This window comes from Phyllobates terribilis, unplaced genomic scaffold (assembly GCF_046119375.1).
Source record: "Phyllobates terribilis strain yellow unplaced genomic scaffold, ASM4611937v1 Scaffold_11__3_contigs__length_659146591, whole genome shotgun sequence".
Taxonomy (NCBI): Eukaryota; Metazoa; Chordata; class Amphibia; order Anura; family Dendrobatidae; genus Phyllobates; species Phyllobates terribilis.
This window is the reverse complement of record NW_027362771.1, coordinates 272,265,100-272,290,944: the sequence shown is the minus strand read 5'-3', so window position 1 is coordinate 272,290,944 and position 25,845 is coordinate 272,265,100. Positions and strand designations below refer to the sequence as shown.

At 40.0% G+C, this 25,845-nt stretch overlaps 1 protein-coding gene across 2 annotated transcripts in view; it reads left to right on the top strand.

The window, feature by feature from the left end:
- Positions 1-25,845, top strand: part of SEMA3A (semaphorin 3A) — a 274,816-nt gene that overhangs the window by 76,581 nt on the left and 172,390 nt on the right. For both annotated transcript variants that reach the window (XM_073652330.1, XM_073652329.1), the window contains exons 2-3: positions 7,219-7,376; positions 24,341-24,403. In XM_073652330.1, the coding sequence (XP_073508431.1) occupies positions 7,219-7,376; positions 24,341-24,403 (221 nt within the window). The remainder of the gene's footprint in view (positions 1-7,218; positions 7,377-24,340; positions 24,404-25,845) is intronic.

The window sequence follows — 25,845 nt, the reverse complement described above, 5'->3', positions numbered from 1 at the left end:
ACAGACACATACTGCATACTGTACTTTATTGTTCTTTGCATGGGAATTTTATTAGGTGCTGATAGAATAGGAAATTATTCTACATGCTACAAAGCAGACAACGCTATTCCTTACATTGCTCGATCAGGCATTTGCTAGTATGTCGCCTACAATAGAAAGAAGCATAAGATTTTTTTCTTACAAAAACATTTTTTAGTTTAAATTAGTTTACAAACAGTCTAGAAGCTGTATATATTCACTTACTACTCTGTATTTTAGATTTATAGGGGTTGTTCAGGCTTGGGGTGAAAACATCTGCAATCACCCCATGTGGCTGAAGACTACAAATTGTGACAATGTGAGATGTGCATGCTGCAATTATTCCCTGGTTTTCTCCGAGCTAGTCTGTGGTCACCTAACCGCATGTATGCAATTTCATCTGCTGACTAGACGCTTCTGGCTCCCCCCGATAGAAGAGAATCGAGAGAAGCCTGGTGAGATTAGTCGCTATTTGACCACAATTATGCGAGTCGCATACAGTCAAGTCACAGCCAACTAGCATGTGGAATACTGGAGAATTGTGTCCGGGAGCATTGTCACAATTCTGCATGACTGCAGAACACAAGTGACTGTAAACTTTTGCCTTAAGCCCAGACAGCCCATTTAATAATATATAATAGTTACTAAACAAGTCAGTTATAAACATAATACAGTAAATGGGTAATATAATTTTATTTTATTCATCTTTGTTATTTACAATGTGATATCATGTATTAAAAGATTTTAAAATTGAGACTTTTTATCTTCTCCCATAGCAAAAACTATGTAAAACACAGCTGTGGATATGAAACTTTGCATATGTGAGGACCTTGAACAATACCTTAAACAGAGGTCTAAGCTCAGTTTTGGGTCTAAAGTACTAATTACATGGCTCTGTTAAATATATTAATGAGAATTTTGGCAGAATATCCTATCAGGAATAATGCTGATCAGATAGTTTGGATGTAATTTGTCCCATCCTATTGTTTTTCTTGCATTATGTATATGTTAAAAAAGGTCTGCCAGCCACTTATTTCCTTTCATGCCAAATTGTTGAACATCATGTTTATATTCCTAGTTCCATTAGATTCTGGCACCTATCTATCTAGTTGCAAATAGATAAAAATAAAAAATAGAAAGCACTCTAATTTAGCAAAGAAAAAATGGACCTTTTAATAGCCCATGTGTTGTGGCGATGTTCCGGTTACACAGAACCTTTCTCAAGCCAAGCAAACTTTGCCAAACCACATGGGCTATTATAGATCCATTTTTATTTGCTAAATTGGATTGCTGCCTATTTTTTTTTTATCCATTTTCAACTGGATAATTAGGAGACTTTGCACCCTATTTTTTCCTTTTTAGGTTCTATTATTTTCACTTTATCTATCAAAAAAAGCAAGAAAAGTGGTCAGCGTCCGATAGAAAATTCCTTGCAAAAATCTGGTGTCTTTATTGCCCCATGTAAACAGGTGCCAACATTTTTGGCTCAAGAGCAAGTGAGCCTTTTTCAAGCCCATTTCTTCTCTATCAGTTTAGCTATCCATCAGATCAGGAGTAGTGTGTTACGGATCTGGGTGGTGGAACCTCTGTGCTGCAGTGCAAAGAGGGACCAGAGGGGCGTAACTAGGTATCAACTTGGACTGACCAAGGTCGCACGGCGGCTCAATAGACTCCGTGAACCAGGGAAGGACCGAGCAGAGGGACCAGGTGCTACTCTGGGCCTGTCCTTGTATGAGAGCAGGTGACTCCCACAGGTAACTGACAGAAGCCTCCAAGTAGACTGACTGATAGGCACGGTAGGTAACTGGTAGAAGTCTCCAGGTAGGCTAACAGATAGGCACGGCAGGTAACTGGTAAGTTCTCCGGGTAGGCAGGCAAGCCAGGCCCATAGACAGACTGGTGGGTTAGGATCACAGGCAGACCGCCGGGCTGGAGAGTACACTTGGCAGGCAGAGGCAGGTAGTCAGGTTAGCGGACAGGACTGGTAATCAGGCTGGCGGACAGGACTGGTAATCAGGCGGGCAGACTGAACTGGTGGTCAGGCAGGCGGACTGGACTGGTGGTCAGGCAGGCGGACTGGACTGGTGGTCAGGCAGGCGGACAGGACTGGTGGTCAGGCAGGCGGACTGGACTGGTGGTCAGGCAGGCGGACTGGACTGGTGGTCAGGCTGGCGGACTGGACTGGTGGTCAGGCTGGCGGACTGGACTGGTGGTCAGGCTGGCGGACTGGACTGGTGGTCAGGCTGGCGGACTGGACTGGTGGTCAGGCTGGCGGACTGGACTGGTGGTCAAGCTAGCAGCGGGACCTGAGGGCTGAAGCAGAGTTTAGGACACAAAGCTACAACCTTGCATGGCACCTCCATTTTGGAGGAGGTGCCTTTTATATGAGAGGTCATCTGGCCATTGGCCGGGGACTCCTTAGGATGACGCGCGCGGCCCCTTTAAGAGGGAGGGAGGGAGGCTGCGCACACCCTAAGCACAGTGCCTGGGAAGCTGCGCGCAGCAGCAGGAGAGCCGGAAGACGCCTGGCCGGGAGCGCGGCGGTAAGAGGGACAGCGTCTCTGCCTGTCAGGGGGCAGGGACGGCGTCTCTGCCTGTCAGGGGGCAGAGACGCCGATACTACATAGTGATTGGTGTGCATGCTCGGTACTGCTTGATACTCGATTGAGTATTGGGGTGCTCGATTGAGTTGCCTGCAATGTCGAATATTGTATGGTTCTCAAATGCTTGGAATCGCATAAGTGAATTATCTGAGTCAGGTGCAGAGATAGTTAGAAAATTTTTCCGCCCTTCGGAAAAATTCTCGAGTTTGCCATTTACTTACGTTATGCTCGTTTCTCGAGTCAAGCACATGCGAGTGTCCGACGTGCTTAGTTTGAGTACCGAGCACTCGAGCATTTCAGTGCTCGATTAACACTAATCAGGAGTGTTGCTGTTATTTTCATCAGAAAAGTAAAATTTTAGAAATTTTAAAAAGAGATCTTGTAACTACTATTTTCTGAGCTTTAAGATACTTAAAATGCAGTGATACCCGGGAAGAATGGGAAGTATGCATAAGACCACCTCATTGGATGTAATTTTGCATTTAGCAGCAAACATTCTAACGCATATGCTCTTTTTTTACTGTTAAGTTTCACAGCACTAACACTTCATAATAATTAACAGTTCAAATGCTACTGAGCATCACTGAACAGAAGTTATTTTCCACCCGCTCTCTGCCATGACTGGCTGTTTTGTGTCAATGTGTTGGAAAGCGCTTCTGTTCTCGATATTGAAAATATATATTGCGCTTTAATCTTTTATTATGTCTAAAGCCTAATTAGGGTTTTAAATAATGACAGAACTTAAAGAATATATTATTGTTTCATGCTACATTTCCAATTCTTATTAGGGTGGCTTTTTGCTTCTAGACTCCATGGAAAGGGACAACTAATAGAAAACAAATGGCCACTCAAACAACTTTTACCCAGGGAAAATAATGAAGATCTCGTATAAAAGCAGTTTATGACTCTTCTGGGTACAATGAAATATTGTTGACCTCAGCTCGTTTTCCAAAGCTTTAAAGTAGTTAACGGCATGTAACAATTTTATAACTCAAAATCTTGTAACTTAAACAGAAGCACCCCATGAAACTAGGTAGCTTTTCAACTGACTTTTTAAACTTTTGAATGAATCTAACAAACAAATCAATGTGTCAGTAGTATTCAGAATGGTCACTTTTAAGGGACATATAGAAGAAATAGTTTGCTAACATGATGGTTTTCTTGCCCAATATTATTTCCATGATTAAAACAATTGTCCATTTCTCTATGGAGTTGACAGCAGTCATAGATATACATGTGAGTTTGTTAAAGACAGTATTATTAGTCACAAAGAAAAATGCTTTTAGTATAAAATCAATGATTTTTATGGATGCACTAAGCAGTAATTCTGTGAACATCCTTTTTGGGAGGATAGCACTTGAATTAATAAGAGCTGCACTTTGTCTCATATTTATAGATAATCTTGTATTTTTAAGGGTTAACTAATTTACATAGTTTTTGTTGTCCTATCATGGGTTAATTCATTAGCATTTATTGCATTGGGACTTTTTCTGGATTGGATTATAGGTTGGACTTAATGGACCTGTGTATTTTCTCAAACTAATGAAATATATGTAACAATGAGTTTTTATCATTCCTCTTTCTCTCCTTATATGCCAACAACTCCATAAGTTTTCATCTGACACCAAATCAAATATGAAAAAATGTGTTTCCTCTGCTGAATATTTTGTAATTTTGCCGCAATGCAAGTATTGTAGGCACTTCCTAGCAAATAATTGTTTAGGGCTGATAGTTTTTAAGTTTTACTAATCAAAGCTCAAAGGATGGAGTCAATGCTGTTTTGCTGTATAGTATCTGACAGACCCTTGTCGTCTGACAAATTGCTTTTTAGTCATTGTCTTAAGCATATGTGATACTGTAATATTCTCAGAAGTAGGGAGAGTAAACAAATGGTATGTAGGCTATTAATGAACTTTTAAAAAGAAGATAACATTCCTGTGGACAGCATATTCTAGACACAACACCATGCCAGAGGAAGGATCTTTCTTGCATAATAAAATGTTTGTTCCTTTTGGCCTGAAAACAATACCCCAAATGCATTGTCATTGACTATGGGAAACGTCTGAATGCTGAGAACATTCTAGTGACATTTAGACAACAAAATCAATCACAAATGTGTATGTTGAGATTCTGAAATTTGGTAGACTTAGGCTACGTTCCCACAATGAGCTTTTGGTGAGTTTTTGATGTTGCCGATTTTCTGCACCTATTAAGTAAATTAGGTCATTTGAATTTTTGTAGTGCATTATTTGGCTTTGACAAAACTTTATTGATACAGTTATGTGCGGATTACATTTGTTATTTATGCATTTCCACTGCAGAAATGCAGTTAAAAATGCATTTATGTTTTTTACCTGCCGATCTTCCACATCTAATGCAAGTCTATGGTAAAATTCACAAAGAAAACCGCGCAGCCGCAAGAGAAATTGACATGCTGTGGATTTAAAGCATGCCTTGCACGTCAGTTTACACTGAGTATAGAAAAAAAAGCACGGTGGGCATGAGATTTCTATAAATCACATCCACTTTGTTGGAACTGTAAAACGCTGCGTTTTTGACACAGCGAAAATACACCGTGTCAAAATTTTAGCGAAAACTTATCATGGGCACATTGCTTTTAGGAATGAAAGTCAATAAAATGTGAATATCAATTACAAACACAAAAAATCTACATGGAAAGAATTAATAAATAATCCTATTGTTGGAAGCTTTTCATCCATACATGGTCATATTGCATAAGATCACTATTACATCTTCAACCCACGTGGTGATCTTTCCAAGTATTTTTATAACTATTTTCATACATCAAAACTAGCTGAGTACATGTTGAAGGTATGCAGCGTTAGAGAAGTATTCTTGTTCTCTGTAGAGCTTATAGTACATTGATGAAAGTAAAACATACACCATGACAAGGCAGAAACACTTTGTGACATGTACAGATAAGGTGGCATGAAATCCAAGGTCATGAAAAGGGTCAGAATGCAGGACAATATTAGAACAAAGAACTGTGCACGTCAAATCAAATGTCTTGTATCGGGAGATATATTCTCTGCCTTTATACGCTCGCTACTGCGATGTTGTGCATTTCCTCATCAAGCTCTACAGGTCTAACAGAAATGTAAATGTCACCTATTCCCTAATTTATTTCCTAATTGAAGCATCATTTTGTAATTTAAAATGGAATTCAAATTCCTCGCTTTACAAGAAATAAAACCCTGTTACTACAAATTGGCCTTAATAAAATGAGGAGAAAAATTGACTGTATCCTAATTCTCCCCAGCTCAGTCCTGATTATGACATATTTGGCAGAACCAAAAATGCACAAAATGGTCTTATTGTCCTTCAAGACAGCCAGGCCAGCGCAGATACATAGAAATTGCTTTTGATATGGAAATAAGTTATTTTAAATTTAAATGAACAAACTCTAACTGCTTGACTAAAGTGACATTTATATTTGAAACTACAATTCATCAATGATAGACATAGAAAAGGTAACACACAATAGAATTATGGGTGAAAGCAACAATTTTGTCATAAATTTGCACTTTTACCTTCAAACTGATAAATTGGTTACCCTACGGCAAAAAGAAAATTTATTTTATCTGTGTAGATCATGACAAGCTCTGTCTAAATATTTTTTATGTGGAAGTTTTATGTAGAAATTATATTGGATTGAGGATCATCTTTGAAATCATATTGCCCATGTAAAAAGGCATCAAATAAGCTGGTAATTACTCCAGTAGTATCTAGATAGTCCTTTTATTAAATGCTTAAATTCTATCATTTGTGTTTTTTTTTATAATTATTTGCAAGTCAAAAAACTGAAGATACTAAAAAATTCATTCAAAATTCACATATATTGTATTTATTTATTTTACTCACTTATTTAGTGCCATTAAATTCCTCAGAACTTTACAGACATTATCATTACTGGCTCCATTGACAAAATACAAACTCCTTGCAGATGTTGTCCTTGGTGAGATTTGAAACCAGGACCCCAGCACTGCAAGGCTGCCGTGCTAACTACTGAGCCACCGTGCTGCCTTCCATACTTCTATCAGATTGTAATTATTTTGGCCAATCAAGATGACCTTAGCAAAAACAGTTGACTTATTAACACGTAAGTGGACCAAAGTGATTGGTAGCAGCATATTTCCCTTTCTCTATTGAACTGAATAGGTATGGTCAGTCAAACATACATGTTTTTGGAGAGGTCTAGATTTAGCTGTTTCTTGGCATTTATGGTTAAAGTGCTGTCTGTACTATTTTGTAACAAATGCCTTTTTCATGTACACTAAATTCCTATATATGGGTATGCATACCCCTACAAGCATTTGTGACCTGGTCAGATGGGCTATAGTGACCCTTGTGGCTTACAGGACCATGCTCTAGGTGACCTTTTTAGCAACTGGTCAGCAAATGTACACAAAAGGTTACACACATGTTAAGAAATCCTTATATAGGATGATCTGAAGGCTTCCAATGTTTGACCAGTTGTTTTCTACACTTTATCAAAGTACAGACTTTAATAAAGGTTCTTTTTTTTTAATCGTACCAATACTAACTTTTATTTTTTAATCTGCTTTTCTTATTTTAGAAATGCTGGACTCCAACAATTTAATCACATTCAATGGATTGGCTAACAGCTCAAGTTACAGTACATTCGTATTAGATGAAGAGCGGGGAAGACTATTCGTTGGGGCTAAGGATCACATATTTTCATTTAACTTGGCTAACATCAAAGATTATCAAAAGGTATTGTACATGGACTTGAAAATAAGGGAATATCAGAAATTGTACTCCTAAATCTAGACAAATGTAATCTTGTAATAATGATCTTCCAATCATTACTATCATGGAGTTGGATTCCTACACAGAATGAAGTTACAAGAAGTTTCTTGTCTAGGACTGTAGCCTGTTGGTTTAGTGGTCAGTGCCTCAGGCTGCTTTGGTTGTTGGAATCCAAGAGGTCAGTGTAATTCTGGACAGTAACACAGCAGGGAACATGTTGTACAGCGTGAAGTGATTCTTCTATAAATTTCTGCTCTTCTCTCACTTCATGAACATACAGTAATATTAATTCCTGGTAGAATAGCAAACAATGATTGGTGTAAGGAGGAAAACGTTGCGTTCCATCTCCAGAAAAATATTAGTTTATTTGACAAATGCTAAAAACAGCATGGCACTAGGCATAATTTCAAAGAGAAAAAGTGACGCGATTAAACCCCATACTGCTGTCTTTGTCTGAGCAGTGTGTGGTTGAAATGCGTCGCTTTTTCTCCTTGAAATTATGCCTAGTGCCATGCTGTTTTTGGCATTTATCAAATAAACTAACTTTTTATACGAAAAACTGCCCAAAAAAAATTTCTAGAGCTGGACCGCAAATTTTTCTTCCTTGCAATTTGATGCATCTGAACAGGACTGAGTTCCGTGCTACCATCTGATTCTGACTGGTGAGCTGACTTTTTTTCTTATATTCTAATGATTGGTGTACTAGTTGTTTGTGTGTGTGTGTGTGTGTGTGTGTGTGTGTGTGTGTGTATGTATATTGTGTGTGTGTATGTATATTGTGTGGGTGTGAATAAGTACCAGTGAACTGGATGCCTAGTCTATATCTACTTCAAGAATGCAAGTTGGATAAAAATATTTTCTAAAGGAGCATTCTGCTGGCTCCAGGAATATCCAGGAAGTTCTCTTATGCTAGATGGTTATGTGTGCGATGGTAACAGGCCTCAAACCTCTTTAGTGGTCAGTTGTTTTTGATACGATTTGCTTCCAGATAGAGAGCAAAAAACTGTTCCAATAAACTGTAACCAAAGATTGTAGGAAGCAAGTTTACAGTCATAACTCTTATTTGAGAGACTGTCCATATCAGGAAAATTGATTCTGTGAGAGAACAGACTCCATTTTGTGTTTTTGGTATCCATCTTGTCTTTTATAACTTCTGTATCATGGTGATCAAATAACACTGATGGGTGGGAAAGTTACTTATTTCTATTCACACCCCTAAAGTTCCTATTTACTACATATTTCGGTGGGAACGTTTCCTTTGTCTGTGACACTACTTAAGTAGCTTACATGTGCTAATAAAGCAGAAATCCTGAGTACACCATACAAGGAAACTGCTGGATTAATTTCCTGATTGCTCGTATAAAAATACATTTGGAGTTCAAAAGGCATAGAAGAGTGTATTTCGCTCACAATGCCAAATGCTTTAAAATGCCTAAAATAACAAATGCAGTAGATACTTATCCTACCAGGGTCCACTGCTCTTTCACCACTGCTGCTCAGGTCTGAGTTTTGGCTACAGTGGTGATGTCACTCGACAGCGTGTATCACACTGTAGCTAATTACTGAGCTCAGCAGCTTTGTTGAGGTAGATGGCATAAGCTGCTGAGCTCAGTGATTGGCTACAACAGTGATGCGCGCTGTCAATGTGAAATCACCAATGCAGTCAAAACACTGAGACTGTAGCAGTAACAGAGAGCCATCACTGGATCTTGGAATGGTTAACACCTGCTGTGTTTTTATTTTAGGTACTGTACTTTACAATGTATCAGTTCCACTTTACTGAAAGTTGAAAACCCCATCATTTAATAATGAGGTTTCATACTGCAGGGTTTTCATTCTGTAGTAGCATCTACGCAACATCACTCTTTTATATCGTTATAACCATGTGCACCAATTATTCAACCTTTAGAATGTAGCATCTTTTTAATGTTCATTTATCCATCCAAATAGTACTGCTTCTCTGATATGTATGTACATATCATCGGAAACCTAATCACACATATGAGGAAATGATTACCTTCCTCAAGGTCCACATAGCATGACAATATGATTATTGATTAAAAAGTGTACACACTAAACTCGCTTTAAACTAACTGAGCTAACTGGAGGTCAAAATGTTAAGCAAAATAAGTAGATATAAAGGCATATTCACATTTTTTTAAAATAAGTGTATCAATTGCCACCTTTTAAACTTTTTCTTATCAAAAGGGTTAGCCACTTTCTAGTGTCTAGTTTTTGTCGCAAAAACTCTAAATACTCTCATTCCTCACCCAATATACTCAGCCCAATGCTCTCTTTAGCCAGTAGTTTTGATGTCTATACAATAGATGATGATGATCTTGTGATTTACAGACTCACGTCTGTGTAGGATGTGAACGCATTCACTAGCTGTGCCGATATGGGAGATTTATGCTGCTTGCATCTGTACAGGCGCTGAAGACATGGTGTGAGGAATGATATTAATCGTTTATATGAAAGAACACATTTGTTTGTGGCATTTCACCAATTTTACTAAAAAGTGGCCAACTTATTTTAGTAGGTAACAAGTTTCTATAGAAAAAGGAACATAAAATATATATTTTTATATATGCAAATTGCCTCTTCAGAGAAAAAGAGGACTTGTACTCTATAGCGCCACCTATTGGAAGTAGAAATCCTACAAGTCACAACCCTTTAACGAGTCACGCAATATGACTTAGGATAAAAGCCAAATCAGAATCTCAGTTTGCAGACACGGTGTTTTAGGCTGTTGGCCCTCGTCAGTGCAAAGTATGAGAACTGATTTGGCTAGGTGAGAGGCTCTGGACTGAGGTCTAAGGAGTAGCGTTTCTCCTTATGGAGAGTGATACACCAGCTCTGGCACGTCAAGGTAAGGAGGCTTATTCGCCATGCAGTGCTCCTCTGGGAAATTTAATATGCAAATTGCCTCTTCATATTGGAAGTATTTTCAAATGAACTCTTGGTATCAACTCCACTCACTGTATTTGGAGGAAGAAGGATGAATTCAACCCCAAGAACACTATCCCATCCATGAAGCATGGTGGGGGAAACATCATACTATGGGGGTGCTTTTCTGCAAAGGGGACAGGACGACTGCACTGTATTGAAGAAAGGATGGATTGGATGGGGTCATGTATCGCGAGATTTTGGCCAACAACCGCCTTCTCTCAGTAAGAGCATTGCAGATCGGTCGTGGCTGGGTCTTCCAGCATGACCCGAAACACATAGCCTGGGCTGCTAAGGAGTGGCTCCATAAGAAGCATTTCAAGGTCCTGGAGTGGCCTAGCCAGTCTCCAGATCTGAACCCCATTGAAAATACTTGGAGGGAGCTGAAACTAAATGTTGCCCAGCGACAGCTCCGAAACCTGAATGTTCTGGAGAAGATCTAAATGGAGAAGTGGGCCAAAATCCTTGCTGCAGTGTGTGCAAACTTGGCCAAGAGGTACAGGAAACGTCTGATCTCTGTAATTGCAAACAAAGGTTGCTGTTGCTGTACCAAATATTAAGTTCTATTTTTCTATTGTATCAAATACAAATTTCATGCAATAAAATGCAAATTAATTATGTAAAAATCTTACAATGTGATTTTTTCTGGATTTTTTTTTTTTTAAGATTCTGTCTCTCACAGGTGAAGTGTACCTACGATAAAAATTACAGACTTCTCAGTTCTTTGTAGGTGGGAAAACTTACAAAATCTGCAGTGTATCAAATACTTATTTTCCTCACTGTACATGTTCTAAGAATGTTACTCTACTTGTTGGCTCGGTACTATAATGTCGCAGAACCGCATATCAGCTTTGTGTTTGCAGATGGAAGCTCTCAGGAGGCCAGAATTTGGGTCTGCAAAGTATGATACCAGAGCAATGGTCCATTGGCAAAAGATCACTATGCATGCTCAAAGTCACACTAGAACCGCTCATTTGTGTTCTTTAAATAATGAGGAGGAAATGGGCGTGATTTCTGCTAGCTGGGATGGACTGCTCCTCATTAAATAGTGCACGCCTTTCTGACTAGTCTAACTAGTTATAACTTGTGGCACCATAATATTAAAAAGCTGCTTTTATGATTATGCCGGGAACTTTTACTAAGCTTTGTGTTTGCTACAAATCCGTGTTAAATTATAAATGTAGCTCTGTAATTAGTGAATAGTTGTAAATCCAGCTGTCAAGTTCAGTTTAATTTTTGATATGGAGCATCACATGGTGAATGCAGGATGCTCAGTGAAGAATCACAATAAAACTGCGTGATCTCACTTTTGAAATGTTTATTATATTAAGTCAGTAGGCCGTCCTTGTACACTATGCTCCTAAAAATTAAGAACTTTAGGTGAGAAACATCATAACTCAGTCACTTATAGTTAGTGTTATTCAGAAGGAATGTTATGACAGCCATGAAGGAATAATAGTAATATAGACAAAACATGAGCTTTCGCATTGCCATTCATTTATGTTTCATATTCCAGAATTCTATCTCTAAGAGCTCAGCCTGAAATGTACTTTCAACTTTAACACTCTTTAAGTGTGACAAGTCAAAATAGAGGTTACAGACAACAGCATATGGAGCCAGCAGATCTAAACAGGAACAAGACGATGCTCAGATTCAAATACCTGTTCACACAGTGTTAATTATTTATATATCTATAACCTTGAAGATCAAAGAAAATATGAAATGTTTTTTTTTTTTTACCTGTACATGATTATTCTGGGTATGGGGTTGATGAAAGTGAGATCTGTGGCATTGTTTATTCTGAATAGAGATGTTAAAATTTAAATTAAACAATCCTGTGATCTGTTACTTTCTGTAACAGAACCTGAACCATAAGTAATGATTTGACAGCACCGTACTGAGAGAGTGTGTATCCTTCTCCAGGAACCGGAAACCTACTGAAATAAAAGGGCGGTACCTCTCCTTACTCTTCAGTGTGTTTTCCTGTTCCTGGAAGAGGAGACCTACAACCTTGCGGGGTGAAGAGGACATAACTGGGAAGATTTCTCCAGGATGTATGGGAAGTACCGTGAGAAGCCATGAAGATCCTGGTGGCCGGAGGACTGTTCCATAGGTTTTCTCCAGATTTCTTGGGCTTTTGCTGGATGCCGTCTCCGGAAGTCGGGGCCGGATGTGGCGTGACACTCTGAGCATGAGTGATGCAGCCAAAGGATGATTCTTCTGGCAGGACTGTACATGCATGGGATCTCCGGCTGCTTTCAGGTTCGGAGGTGAAACCGGAGGTGACGTAGCTTGCTGAAGTGTGCTCTCTGCAGATGACTCATATGCAGAGGTGACCAGCTACTTCCAAATGACTGGAAGAAGGGGGTCAGAATATGATAAGAGAAAAGGAAGGTACTGTACATCCAACACTGGGTCCTCATAAAAAAATCTTCTTTATTGCAAATCCATAAAAATTCCAGACATAGAGTAATCGCATACGCGTTTCAGACTGTTACGTCCTTAGTCATTGCATACACTCTGTCTGGAGTTTCTATGGATTTGCAATAAAGAAGAATTTTTTATGAGGACCCAGTGCTGGATGTACATTCCTTCTCTCTAAATTGTTCCTTGCTATACTACAAGACCGTCCATGCAGAGGCGATCCTCAGTCCATGGGTGAGCTGAATATCAGGTTACTGCAAGGTTTCATAAGACTTTCAGAATATGATACACCTGTAGATGTAATCCATCCTTCCCAATCTCCATCCGGGCCTAGCGATGAAAGTTTAAAAGAAGGTAGACGCCTTCTAACTTTGGCAGTGGTGTTGGTGCAGCATGCATGATCCTATAATGCCCAGCGGTGATGCAAATGATCCCAAACCGCTTCCTACTACAGTAGTTTACAATGCATAGGATGGGATAAGTATTCACTTGTTTAAGGATACCATGCTGACTGGTTGATATTAATTCCCTTAGGATAGAGCTAGGAAGGTGGTAGCAAAGGCAACGAACAAGGAATATGCTCTGAGTGAAGAGAATTTGCCTAAAACTTATAATATGAGGTTTTGCCACTCTTGTATAGAGAGAACAGTAGTTGAAGAGTCCCCATCCTTTATTCAAGAAATTAAGTCCTTAATTAAAGGCAAATTTTAAAATACTGTTAAGAAAGAACTGTGACATACCAGAGCTACCTCCTCCTCAAGTAGGCATTATATGCCTTCAGATTTCAGCTCTGAAGAACTAGAGGAATCTGGGGAGTTAGTCGATACAGATTGTTCAGAATCCTCTTCGTCTGATGGTGAATATGGCCAACTGTGCTTTCCAGTAGAATGTCAAGGGGAAATTACTGAAAGTTGTTAGATCTACTAAGGGAATGGAAACCCCTAGAGAACTTATGTCTGTACAGGTTCAATGTCTAGTAGCCTGGAAGAACGCAAACATTGTGTATTCCCGATTCATAAAAACCTACTTTCCCTAATTAGAAAAGAATGGAAGAAACCAGTTAAGAATGTGTCACTTTCTAATACTCTTAAAAGAAAGAACCCGCTAAATGAAGATCTTTGTGAAATGTGGGAAAAATCCACAAAATATGATGTTGAAATTGCTAAAATTTCCAAAAACGTAGCTCTTTCTTTTTGATGATTTAGGGTATCAGAAGGATCCCCTTGATGGGAAAACTGATACATTCCTTAGAGAAGCATGGGAAGCGGCTTTACCTACCATTCAGAAAACAGTTGATTTCCTGCTAGATGCTTCAGTAGATGGCATCAGATTTGCCACTCATGTCTGTGTTCTTTCAAACTCTGGCTGCAGAGCTTTCTGGCTTAAGAACTGGTAAGCAGATTTCCAGTCTAAAATTAAGTTGTGCGCTATTCCTTGTCAGGGTAATTATTTATTTGGCTCTGTCTTAGATAAGTTACTAGAGAAGTCAGCAGACGAGAAAAATAATTTTCACCCCTCCTTCCATAGATACAGGAGATCCTTTCCGAGTTTGGGAGGTAGTGGAAGAAGAGGAATATAGGTTAGTGGTAGAGGTGGACGCTCCTGAGGCAGAGATAAAAGCTAGATTAGAGGCTTCTTATTGAACAAATCCTTCAACAAAGGAGGACCCAAACAGCCATGACACCAGGTTTCGGGTGGGGGAAATTCTAAAGACTTTTTTATCATTATTATTTATTATTATAGCGCCAATTATTCCATGGCACTTTACATGTGAAACGGGGTATACATAATAAAAAAAAACAAGTTCAATAATCTTAGACGATAGAAGTTATCGACTGGCACAGAAGGAGAGAGAACCCTGCCCTTGAGGGGATCACAGTCTACAAGATGATCAATGGGCTTATTAGCAACATTTACAAACTTTCTGTTTGTAGTAAATCAGACCAGAACAATTTAAAGGGATTGTCCACTTTCACTTGTTAGTGCAACAGAAACAGAGCAGCACTTCTGTCTGTGTTGTGTTCACTTGTCGTATTTTTGCAGCTTTTTTTTTTTTTTTTGGTGTATTTTTTTTCTTTTTTTCCTTGCATATTTTGAGCTGTTGGACAAATGTTCAAGGGAATCTTTCAGCAGGCTTTTGCTACTTAATCTGAGAGTAGCATACTATAGGGCACAAGACCATGATTCCCAGAATGTGTTATTTAGTAGACTGTTATAGTTTAAATACAAACCGTGTTTTATCAGCAGGAGAAAAACACTACAGCTCACAGGGCTAGCAGACTAGCAGTTGGGCATCTCTGTGTAACCCCATCCCCACCATTGAGTAGCTGCTTACTCACAATGCACAGTATACACAGGAAGCTGCCAGTCCGGGGTGTGGGCAGGGTTATACACAGAGCGGAAGACTTAGCTCTACTACATCTACATTAGACAAAACAGGTATTCTATGAAAATTACACCAAGCAGCCCAGTAAGTGATACATCACTGAAATCAGGCTTTCTTGTTCTTGTCAATCTGCTCTCAGGTTATGCAGCATATTCATTTTAAGTCCCTTCACTCTGAAGTCTGTTTATGCATTTTATGTATAAAAATATTGAAAATTTGACAGAAAATTGAATATTTAGCAATTTTCATTCTTTGAATTTTTATGCCCTTAAATTAGTTGCGTATACTACACAAAATAGTTAATAAATACATTTCCCACATGTCTACTTTGCATCACATCATTTTTGAAACATATTTTTTTTTTGCTAGTAAGTTAAAAGGGTTAAAAAAAATTCCAGCAGTTTTTCCTTTTTCTAGCAAAATTTACAAAACCGATTATTTTAGGGACCACATTACATTTGAAGGGGCCGATGCGAAAAAAATACCCAAAAGGGACACAGTTTTAACTGCACGCCCTCAAAAGTGCCCAACACCACATTCAAAAAGTTTATTAACCTTTTAGGTGCTTCACAAGAATTAAAGCAATGTGGAAGGAAAAAATGAAAATTTAAATTTTTCCCACAAATTTTTCATTTTTACAAGGGTAACAGCACAAAATGTATACTGTATACCCCAAACTACCGTTGGGCGGACGGCAGGTCTCGGAAGGGAAGTAGAACCATTTGACTTTTGGAGCGCAAAATTGGCATATATTGCGTGGTATACATCTCTTTGCGGTGGAAGAACACACTTTTAGCCTGCATCTAGTAAATGTTCGGCCATAGGGACAATACAGTATTTGTCTGGAAAAGTTTCTAGACGTATACTGTAGACTAGTTGCATGGACACAGTTCACTTAGCCTAAGCGATGTACGGGCTATACACAGCCACCCCTTACATTGCTTGGTGGCTGCTGCCTGAATACTGCAGTACATTCACTTCAATGGGTGATAAAGCTCAGTACTTGTTCACTAAGCAATGTGCAGGGATGCTGTGTTCTGCCTATACAGGGTGGGCCATTTATATGGATACACCTAAATTAAATGGCAATGGTTGGTGATATCAACTTCCTGTTTGTGGAACATTAGTATATGGGAGGGGGAAAACTTTTCCAGATGGTTGGTGACCATGGTGGCCATTTTGAATTCGGCCATTTTGGATTCAACTTTATTTTTTTCAATGGGAAGAGGGTCATGTTGAAAATTTCATAAGAAAAACAATGACGTGCTTGGTTTTAATGTAACTTTATTGTTTCATGAGTTTTTTACAAGTTTATGACCACTTATAAAAGGTGTTCAAAGTGCTGCCCATTGTGTTGGATTGTCAATGCAACCCTCTTCTCCCACTTTTGACACACTGATAGCAACACAGCAGAAGAAATACTAGCAAGGCTTCCAGTATCCGTTGTTTCAGATGCTGCACATCTCATATCTTGATGGTATGGTGTGGTATATGGGGTACAAAGATATTGGGGCAGCACTTTGGCCCCACTATGGTTGAAAATTTGGTCGAAAATCATGAAATACTATTTGTGCTGAACCATAGATGGGCATCAAACATTTTAAAATGAAAAAAAAACGAAACCCTTATACTCACAACTCTGTCTGGGATGTATGCATATCATCGCCTGACAACTGGTCTTTAGAGCCACTTCTTTCTCCTGTTCACTCTAGACCCGAGCTTCCTGACATGACCAGGCCTCAGAAATCATAGTACGTCACATGTCGTGATGTCTTGGATGTTAAAAATGCAGTGTTCGCCGAGGCCTGATCATGACCGGACGTTCTGGCCTAGAGTTCACAGGTCAAAGGTGTGACAACGGAAGGAAGCTGACCAGATGGCGTTGCTCGCTGCCTGACATCCAGTCCTCAAGGCATCCTGAGACTTTTGTCTGCGACGAGACCTCAGAGGTCATTGGAGATTGCACGTCCATGAAGTCACGACATACAACGCACGGTAACATGTGAGGCTTGGTCATAGCTGGAAGTTCTGGACTAGAGACGTTGTTTGCAAATCAAATTTCCTGGCAAATTCCACGTGATTTGGTGAGTTTGAATATTGTCTCCTCTCTATTCTAGACAACTATTACTCAAGGCCCAGAACCTATATAATATTGAAAGCTATCAACTGACAGAAACTCATTTGTACAGCTAGTAATGGGTTTTTGCATTCTCAAAAAAGCTAAATTATTATTATTTATTATTATAGCGCCATTTATTCCATGGCGCTTTACATGTGATAGGGATGTACATAGCAAAAACATTTACATAATCTTAACAAAATGAGTCAGCGACGGGTACAGGCTGAGAGAGGACCCTGCCCGCGAGGGCTCACAGTCTACAAGGGATCGGTGAGGATACAGTAGGTGGGGGTAGAGGAGGTCATGCAGTAATGTGGTGGGGCGGTGGTTACTGCAGGTTGTAGGCTTGTCGGAAGAGGTGGGTCTTCAGGTTTCTTTTGAAGGCTTCCACGGTAGGCGATGTGTTGGGGTAGAGAGTTCCAGAGTAGGGGGGATGCGCGGGAGAAATCTTGTATGCGAATGTGGGAAGAGATTAGAGGGGAGTAGAGAAGGAGATCTTGTAAGGATCGGAGGTTGCGTGCAGGTAAGTACCGGGAGACTAAGTCACAGATATATGGAGGAGACAGGTTGTGGATGGCTTTGTATGCCATGGTTAGGGTTTTGAACTGTAGTCTCTGAGCAATGGGGAGCCAGTGAAGGGATTGACAGAGGGGAGAGGCCAGGGAATAGTGGGGGGACAGGTGGATTAGTCGAACAGCAGAGTTTAGGATAGATTGGAGGGGTGCAAGAGTGATGGAAGGGAGGGCGCAGAGCAGGAGGCTGCAGTAGTCAAGGCGGGAGATGATGAGGGCATGCACTAGTGTTTTTGCAGAGTCTTTGCTGAGGAATGCACGGATCCGGGTACTCAAACTATTTTTGATTTGGAGTCAACAGGAAGAGGAAAGGGCTTTGATATGTGATATAAAGGAGAGATCAGAATCCAGGGTTACCCCAAGGCAGCGAGCTTGTGGGACTGGGGAGAGCGAACAGCCATTGACGTTGATGGATAGGTCAGATGGGGGATATGAATGAGAGGGTGGAAAGATGATGACCTCTGTTTTATCCATGTTAAGTTTTAGAAATCTGGCAGAGAAGAAGGATGAGATGGCGGACAGACATTGTGGGATTTTGGTTAGTAGGGAGGAGATATCGGGTCCAGAGAGGTAGATCTGTGTGTCATCAGCATAGAGGTGATACTGAAAGCCGTGAGACTCTATGAGCTGTCCCAGGCCAAAGGTGTAGATGGAGAAGAGCAGAGGTCCTAGAACTGAGCCTTGAGGGATACCGACAGATAGGGGGCGAGATGAGGAGGTGGTGCGTGAGTGGGAGACGCTGAATGTCCTGTCTGTTAGGTTTAAGGAGATCCAAGATAGGGCCAAGTCAGTGATGCAAAGAGATGAGATAATCTGTAGTAAGAGGGAATGGTCGACTGTGTCGAAGGCAGATGACAGGTCCAGAAGGAGGAGGATGGTGTAGTGTCACTTGGATTTGGCGGTTAGTAGGTCATTGGTGACTTTGGTCAGGGCAGTTTCAGTCGAGTGATGCGGTCGGAAGCCAGATTGTAGGCGGTTGAAGAAGGAGCAGGAGGAGAGGTGGGAGGACAGTTCAAGGTGGACATGTTGTTCTAGTAATTTTGAGGCAAAGGGGAGAAGTGATATGGGTCGGTAGCTAGTCAGAGAGGATGAGTCAAGGGAGGGCTTTTTGAGGATGGGTGTGATTGAGGCATGTTTGAAACATGAGGGGAAGACACCGGTTGTTAGTGACAGGTTGAAGAGGTGGGTTAGGGTTGGGATGAAGACTGTGGTAAGGTAAGGTAAGGGATGAGATGGGATGGGATTGGGTCAAGTTCGCAGGTGGTGAGGTGTGATTTGGAAAGTAAAGAGGAGACTTGACCTTCTGTAATGGTGGAGAAGTGAGGTTTGGAGGAGGAAGGCTGAGTAGATATGAGGAGGGGTTGTGCGAACTTTAGGCAAAAGCTTTGTCTGATGGTGTCAGTCTTCTGCTTGAAGAATGAGGCAAAGTCTTCGGCTGAGATGAGAGAAGAGGGAGCAGGTGATGGGGGACAAAGGAGACAATTGAAAGTGTTAAATAGCTGTTTAGGGTTTTGGGACAGGGAAGATATGAGAGATGAGAAGTATGTTTGTTTTGCTGCAGTGAGTGTGGACTTGAAAATAGTGAGGGATTGTTTGAATGCGATGAAGTCCTCGATGGAGTGAGACCTTTTCCATCTCCGCTCCACAACCCTGGAGGCCCGTCGCAGTTCTTTAGTAAGGTTGGTGTGCCAGGGTTGCCTGTTGATTGTACGAGCTTTGGTATGTGTGAGAGGGGCGATCGAGTCGAGAGTTCAGCTATTGTGTTGTTTATATAAAGCGGCAGCAACATCTGCATCATGTAAGGTACCAATGTCTGTAAGAGGGAGGAGGGATTCAGAGAGTGAGTGTAGGTCAAGGTGTTTGAGGTTTCTGCCAGCGTGTGTAAGTTTGTGGAATGGGGATTGTGGACCTGGAGAGGAGAGGGTAAAGAATGTGAGGAGGTTATGGTCAGAGAGAGGGAGAAGTGCGTTAGAGAGGTTAGATAGGGATCAGAGGCGGGTGAAGATGAGGTCCAGTGTGTGGCCATCTTTATGACTAGCTGCAGAAGACCATTGAGCAAGGCCGAAGGAGGAAGTGAGGGATAGGAACTTAGAGACCGATGAGTGGGAAGTGTCAATGAGGATGTTGAAGTCACCCATTATGATAGTAGGGATGTCAGCGGAAAGGAAGTGAGGCAGCCAGGTGGTGAAGTGGTCTAAGAAAGTGGTGGCTAGCCCTGGGAGTTGGTAAATAAAGTTGGAGGTCAGAGGGGGAATAGATGCACCTCAAAAGAGGGGAGTATAACGGACGGTGGCAGTGGGATTTGGGTGAAAGTGCAGTTATCAGACAGGAGAAAACCTACGCCTCCACCATGTTTGCTGTTGGGGCGGGGGATGTGGGAAAGGTGGAATCCGCCATACAAAAGTGCAGCTGGCGAGGCTGTGTCAGAGGGGGTGAGCCAGGTTTCAGTGATGGCGAGGAAGGAAAGTTTGTTAGTAATGAAAAGGTTGTGGATGTAGGAAAGTTTGTTGCAGACGGAGCGAGCGTTCCATAGAGCTCCTGTTAGTGCAACTGAGGAAGTGGGGATTAGTTGGATGGGTATGAGGTTAGAAGGGTTGCGACAGTTCGTGGAAGGTCATGGATAGGAGGTAGAAGTAACTGTGGGGATATAGCGAGGAGGACCAGGATTTGGAGAGATATCTCCAGCAGTGAGGAGGAGCAGAGAAAGTGTTAGCAGGTGGGAGCAGGAGAGAGCATGAGGTGGTTGGCTGTGTCAGGAGATCCAGGATTGAATGTTGAGGAAAATTTCTGAGGAGGAGGTGAGATGAATGGGGAGGATGGAGGGAGAGATGAACAGTTCCTTACTAGGTGTAGGGATTTGTGGGGTTACTAGAAAGTGGAGGACTATAGAGGAAAACGTGAGAGCTAACAGAAGCATAGTTAATAGAGAGTAAGTGGTCAAAGTGTTGATTACCTGACTCCTGCCCTGACTTACTGCCTCTGAAATAACTGCCACTTATCTCCGAAGCCACTTTACACAAGAAGACTCGTGCACAACCCAGCACGCGTGCACCCTTTAAGGAGCTTCTAAATATATAGGGCACACTAAACCATCAGGTGAGGGGCATTGTGGGAGCTGCTTGTGGCTAAATTAGCAGCTGCTCACCTCACCAGGAGATGGCTGGGTGATCAAAGACAGAGCTAGGACTCTGTAGGCTCTGCAGTTTGGCACCTCTAAACATCAGATAAAATCTACAGTGGGGAAAGGACAGACATATGTGAGTATTAAATGGAATGGGATAGTTAAAGCAGAAATATCAAGCGGAGAATTGTACCAGTAAGTTGAATCAGGGAAGCTGAGTAATAGATGGCGACATATACAGCAAGCAGAGGAATTGTGCAAGAGCAGAGCATGTACTAGTAATTTGAATCAGGGAAGCAGAGTAATAGATGGCGACATATGCAGCAACCAGAGGTATTGTGCAGGAGCAGAGCATGTACCAGTAAGTTGAATCAGGGAAGCAGAGTAATAGATGGCGACATATACAGCAAGCAGAGGAATTGTGCAGGAGCAGAGCATGTACCAGTAAGTTGAATCAGGGAAGCAGAGTAATAGATGGTGACGTATACAGCAAGCAGAGTAATTGTGTAGGAGCAGAGCACGTACCAGTAAGTTGAATCAGGGAAGCAGAGTAATAGATGGCGACTTATACTTGTGCAGGAGCAGAGCATGTACCTGTGTGAAAAGAAAAGAAGACAGGTGTTAGTCCATGGCCTCTGAAATAAGCTAAATCCACTAAACTGAATGAAGAAAATTCTTAAAGGCAATTTATTCACTGGATTTCATGCAAGAGCCAATATTTGGTTAATGTCACATGTAAATTATCTGTTCTGGTTTGTAACTTCCCTTCTTTCTATTTATATTACATTATCCAAGGTTCCCAATAGATTCATAGTTTGGTATTAAATGAGGATCATGTTTTATTCTATACCTAATTCCTAAAAGCTCTTCAGCAAGCATGAATAATTGATTGTGAGGATCTCTGGATTTTGCAGTGGGTGTGAAGTCTATTTTACTTTGCTTGAAGTACTGAGCTTAGGTAGCATTAAAAGACTAGTGATAATCATAGACTGTATTAGTAATGTATCTGTGGCTAAATACCTGTTTTATAGCACAATACCAAGCTAATTTACAACAGTTTATCTAGTAAATTTAGATTTGCACTTTAGAATTTTAGTGTAACCACTATATAACCCACAGGTATTAAAGATGCACAACAGCACTCTATTGTGCATATATAAACATGTCTTTATTTATGGTGTACTACCGGGATCAGTTTAAAGCACCACTCCACTTTAAATGTTACAGCTGAAGTGGTGCTACTAATCTAAGTTCCCTGCACTTAATATCATCCTTATCAGCTGCTGTCTTAATATATGTTATCAGCGGTGCTGCGGTTGGTCTCCAGCAGTTTGTGACTTGCTGGATTGCTCCAGGGTTTCCTGAGTGATCCGGACGCCAGAACAAATCTTTCTTAGCCTTGCATTGAGAGCTTGTGACAGTTACCTCTGACTTCTGGTCAGTCAGAAGTTAGGACCACAAGACATTGGATTGAGGTCAGAACGGGAAGAGCTGAAGACAGTGACTGGTGATTAGAATACTAGGATCCAGGGAACTTGCATTATTGGCACCACTCCAGTGCTAAAATAAAAAAATGGTGTTTTAAGCTCATTTTTATTTGTTTTAATTAAAATGCTAAACAAAAATATAGACCGTGCCACCACAATCCATAGAATTGATATTTAACTGATACCATTTTGTGTTCTCAAAAAATTCTGATAGGTTTGAAAAATAGCTGTGGAGACTTAAAACATGTAAAGTGGAAATATTGCATTTTAATTTCTGTGCAGTCTTATGAAAAGCATAATGTCTAAACTCCTAATTGATGGTCAAAACCATTTTAGATAAAGTTTTCACAACAAAGTTGAAGTTTTTTTTTTAATTCTTATATCATAATTATTATAAAAATGGGTCATCCACAAAATATCTAATGTAGAATCAAATTCACTGAAATTGTTGTCAGTCTAACAAAATACAAATATGCATCTTAAAAATTTACATCGAACTCCTTAAGATTAAAAACATTTTAAAGAAAAAGCTGGTAATAGATATTACTTAGTTTTTTTGGCTGAAGGTGCTACCTCAAAGTCAATCATGAATATCCAATATTTGAAAAAAATACTTGTCTCACTATTTCTAGGAACAATAAACTGCTTCCAGACATTGGATATCTTCAGGGGGTGGGAGGAAACTAGGGATGAATATCTTATAACTGTTCTTAGACCCACTGACAGATAGCAGAGTCTGTTTTGCAAGGATAATAGTCATTGGTTTGTCTCGTGACTAGAGTTGGTGCAAATCGATTCGCACATCCCATTTTTTACACAATGACCGTGGTCCATGGCAGCTGCACAGAAGCAAGAGTAATGCCTCCTATTTGCTTACATCCATGACTCTTCTTTTGATTAGCCAGCCTGGCTCAATGTCATCATTGCAGAATCATGCACATGTGAGGTCACGCCAGGCTGACTAATCAAAAGAGGAGACGTAGATTTCAGGAAGTTTAAGGTGGTACTCCCTATACTTACCCAGTGCAGCGGCCACAAGCCCACTGTTGTGGCCGATGAAGAAATAAATTGGATGCTAAATATTTTCATTTGGTCACAGGTAAAATTGATGCTGTCCTCAAAATGTTGGCTATTTAAAGTTGGTGCATCAGAAATGTCATTCATTTGTAAGAAAAAAAAAATCACCCAGAATATTTTCAGAAACCCCATAAATGGATTCAGGAGATTAGAAATCCCCAATATTCCTGCTGTGCTTATTGTACATTACAGATATAGCAAAATTGAAATGATTTATCTGCGTCCCATGAATGTTTGTTTTTTTGTGCGTCTATCATTTGTATGCAAACTGTGTACAAAGTATAAGAGCAGCCATGCTAACCAGTTTGCGTATGTGCGTTACTTCAATGACCATGTAAAATGGAATTCATGTATTATACTTTTTGAGATTTCTCAGAGTCCTAATAATTAACTTTTAAAATCCATCTAGAGTAATGCAGTAAATAGAAGAAGGGGAAAGGGGGTGATGCAGCTGCACTTTCTCTGTGTTTGTGAGGTTGTATGCTACCAGAGGTGAGAGGGGACAGCAGCATGAGGGCAGCAACTAATCTCGTAATACAGACATGGCTCTTTCATCACACCAGGAAGTGCCCACTCACTTACCAAGAATAAAGTTAACACATTTATAGATAGAGCAGTAAAGATCCAAATATATACAGGTTACTGAGCAATTTTTGGCTTTGTCTCTCCGTATTTTATGAAATATTATTAGGTGCGCTTTTAAAAGACTTTATATTTTGCAAGTAAAAGCCCAACATTTCAATATTCATTCAAATCCTACATATAATTAACGTGCAATTTGTTCTCTCTCTTTTAGATTACATGGCCTGTATCAAATACTCGAAGGGATGAATGTAAGTGGGCTGGAAAAGATATTCTGGTGAGTTTCTGTTGGTTACTCAATTCATACTTTCAAACCTTTACTATTTTGTACGGCATATAAGACAGATAAATGTTTGCATTTCTATAATGTCTTGCCTTCCAGCTGCAATGAACATTACTGCATATTTTTATTAATGGGTTTTAATCCATCATACATATTTTAAGTTTCATGTTATATAATGAAATTGATAATTTAATTAAAACCTGATTATGAAAAAGATTTGAAACAATGTTTTTGTAATATTCTAAGAATAATGTATCTAAATTTCAAAGCTGATTTGAATAATTCTCCTTCTCTCCTACACACTATTTCAAAAGAAGGCTGTATCATGGATGACTTATAGAGATGAGAAGATTTGCCAAAATTTTAATATGGAAAATCACACAAATTTAACAGGGAAATTCAATTCACATCGAAGTTATAAGATGTAAAAAAATATAATACTCAGTTTCCTGTTCACCAATCCCATTGCCCCCGCAGCCCACTATCTGGTCCTCCACTCCTTTTCTTTTTTCCCTCTCCTGTCGCACGCATCCTCTCTGACCTGCTTCACACTAGGAGGGTGCTTCCACCACTGAACAGGCCTCTGAAATCACTGAGCACCATGCCATCGTGGTGCACATCATGATATTATGAAATGCATCACCCAAAGCCTAGTCATTGCTAAAAGTCTTTGTCTTAGTCTAAAATGAGGCAGATCTAAGAAGATGCATGAGATGTGGTTGGGGGGGGGGGCAAAAAGAAAAGACACGAAGGACGAGACAGTGAGCTGCAGGATAAGTTAGTGGTGATGTGAGAATTTATTTATATTTTTACATTTTTACCAGCCCTCTATGGTTCAACAGAATAGTGTCCAGCTGACTGCCATTTTGTTGAATTCGCACAGAGCAAACTGCAAAAAATCAACTGCAAAGTTGCCATGGAACTATACTTTAAAAGTTCCTACATACAATAGGAAATATTATCAACTCTGTATAATTCTTTGATTTATCTTTGTGGTTCATGATGTTTAATAAATGTGTATTTTAAAACTTAGTTTACACTACTTGTTAGGTGACTTACTTTGTGGCACAAATTTGTACCAAAATTATAGTGCATTTTATTGCCAGAGCATAAGCACTGAATTGGCAAGGTGAAGCAAAGGGTAATTAGTTTGTTTGGGGTATTTTTTAGAAACCGGATAACTTCTACACCTTTTGTTGTTTGTGCTTACTGTTTTTTCTGGATTGACAATTCAAAACTGCTTGACTTTTTGTATGTAAATAGTTCATTTTTGTTAAACTGTTATGTTAGATATATGTGATGTTTTTCTTGGAATACTTTTTATTCTCTAATATTTATTTTAAGTTAAGAAATAAGTAGTAAAGTCTTTGATCTGCAGGGTTGAAATACCAAACAAAGTGTGACCCACAGTCCTTATTTGTCTTGTCACTAACAGA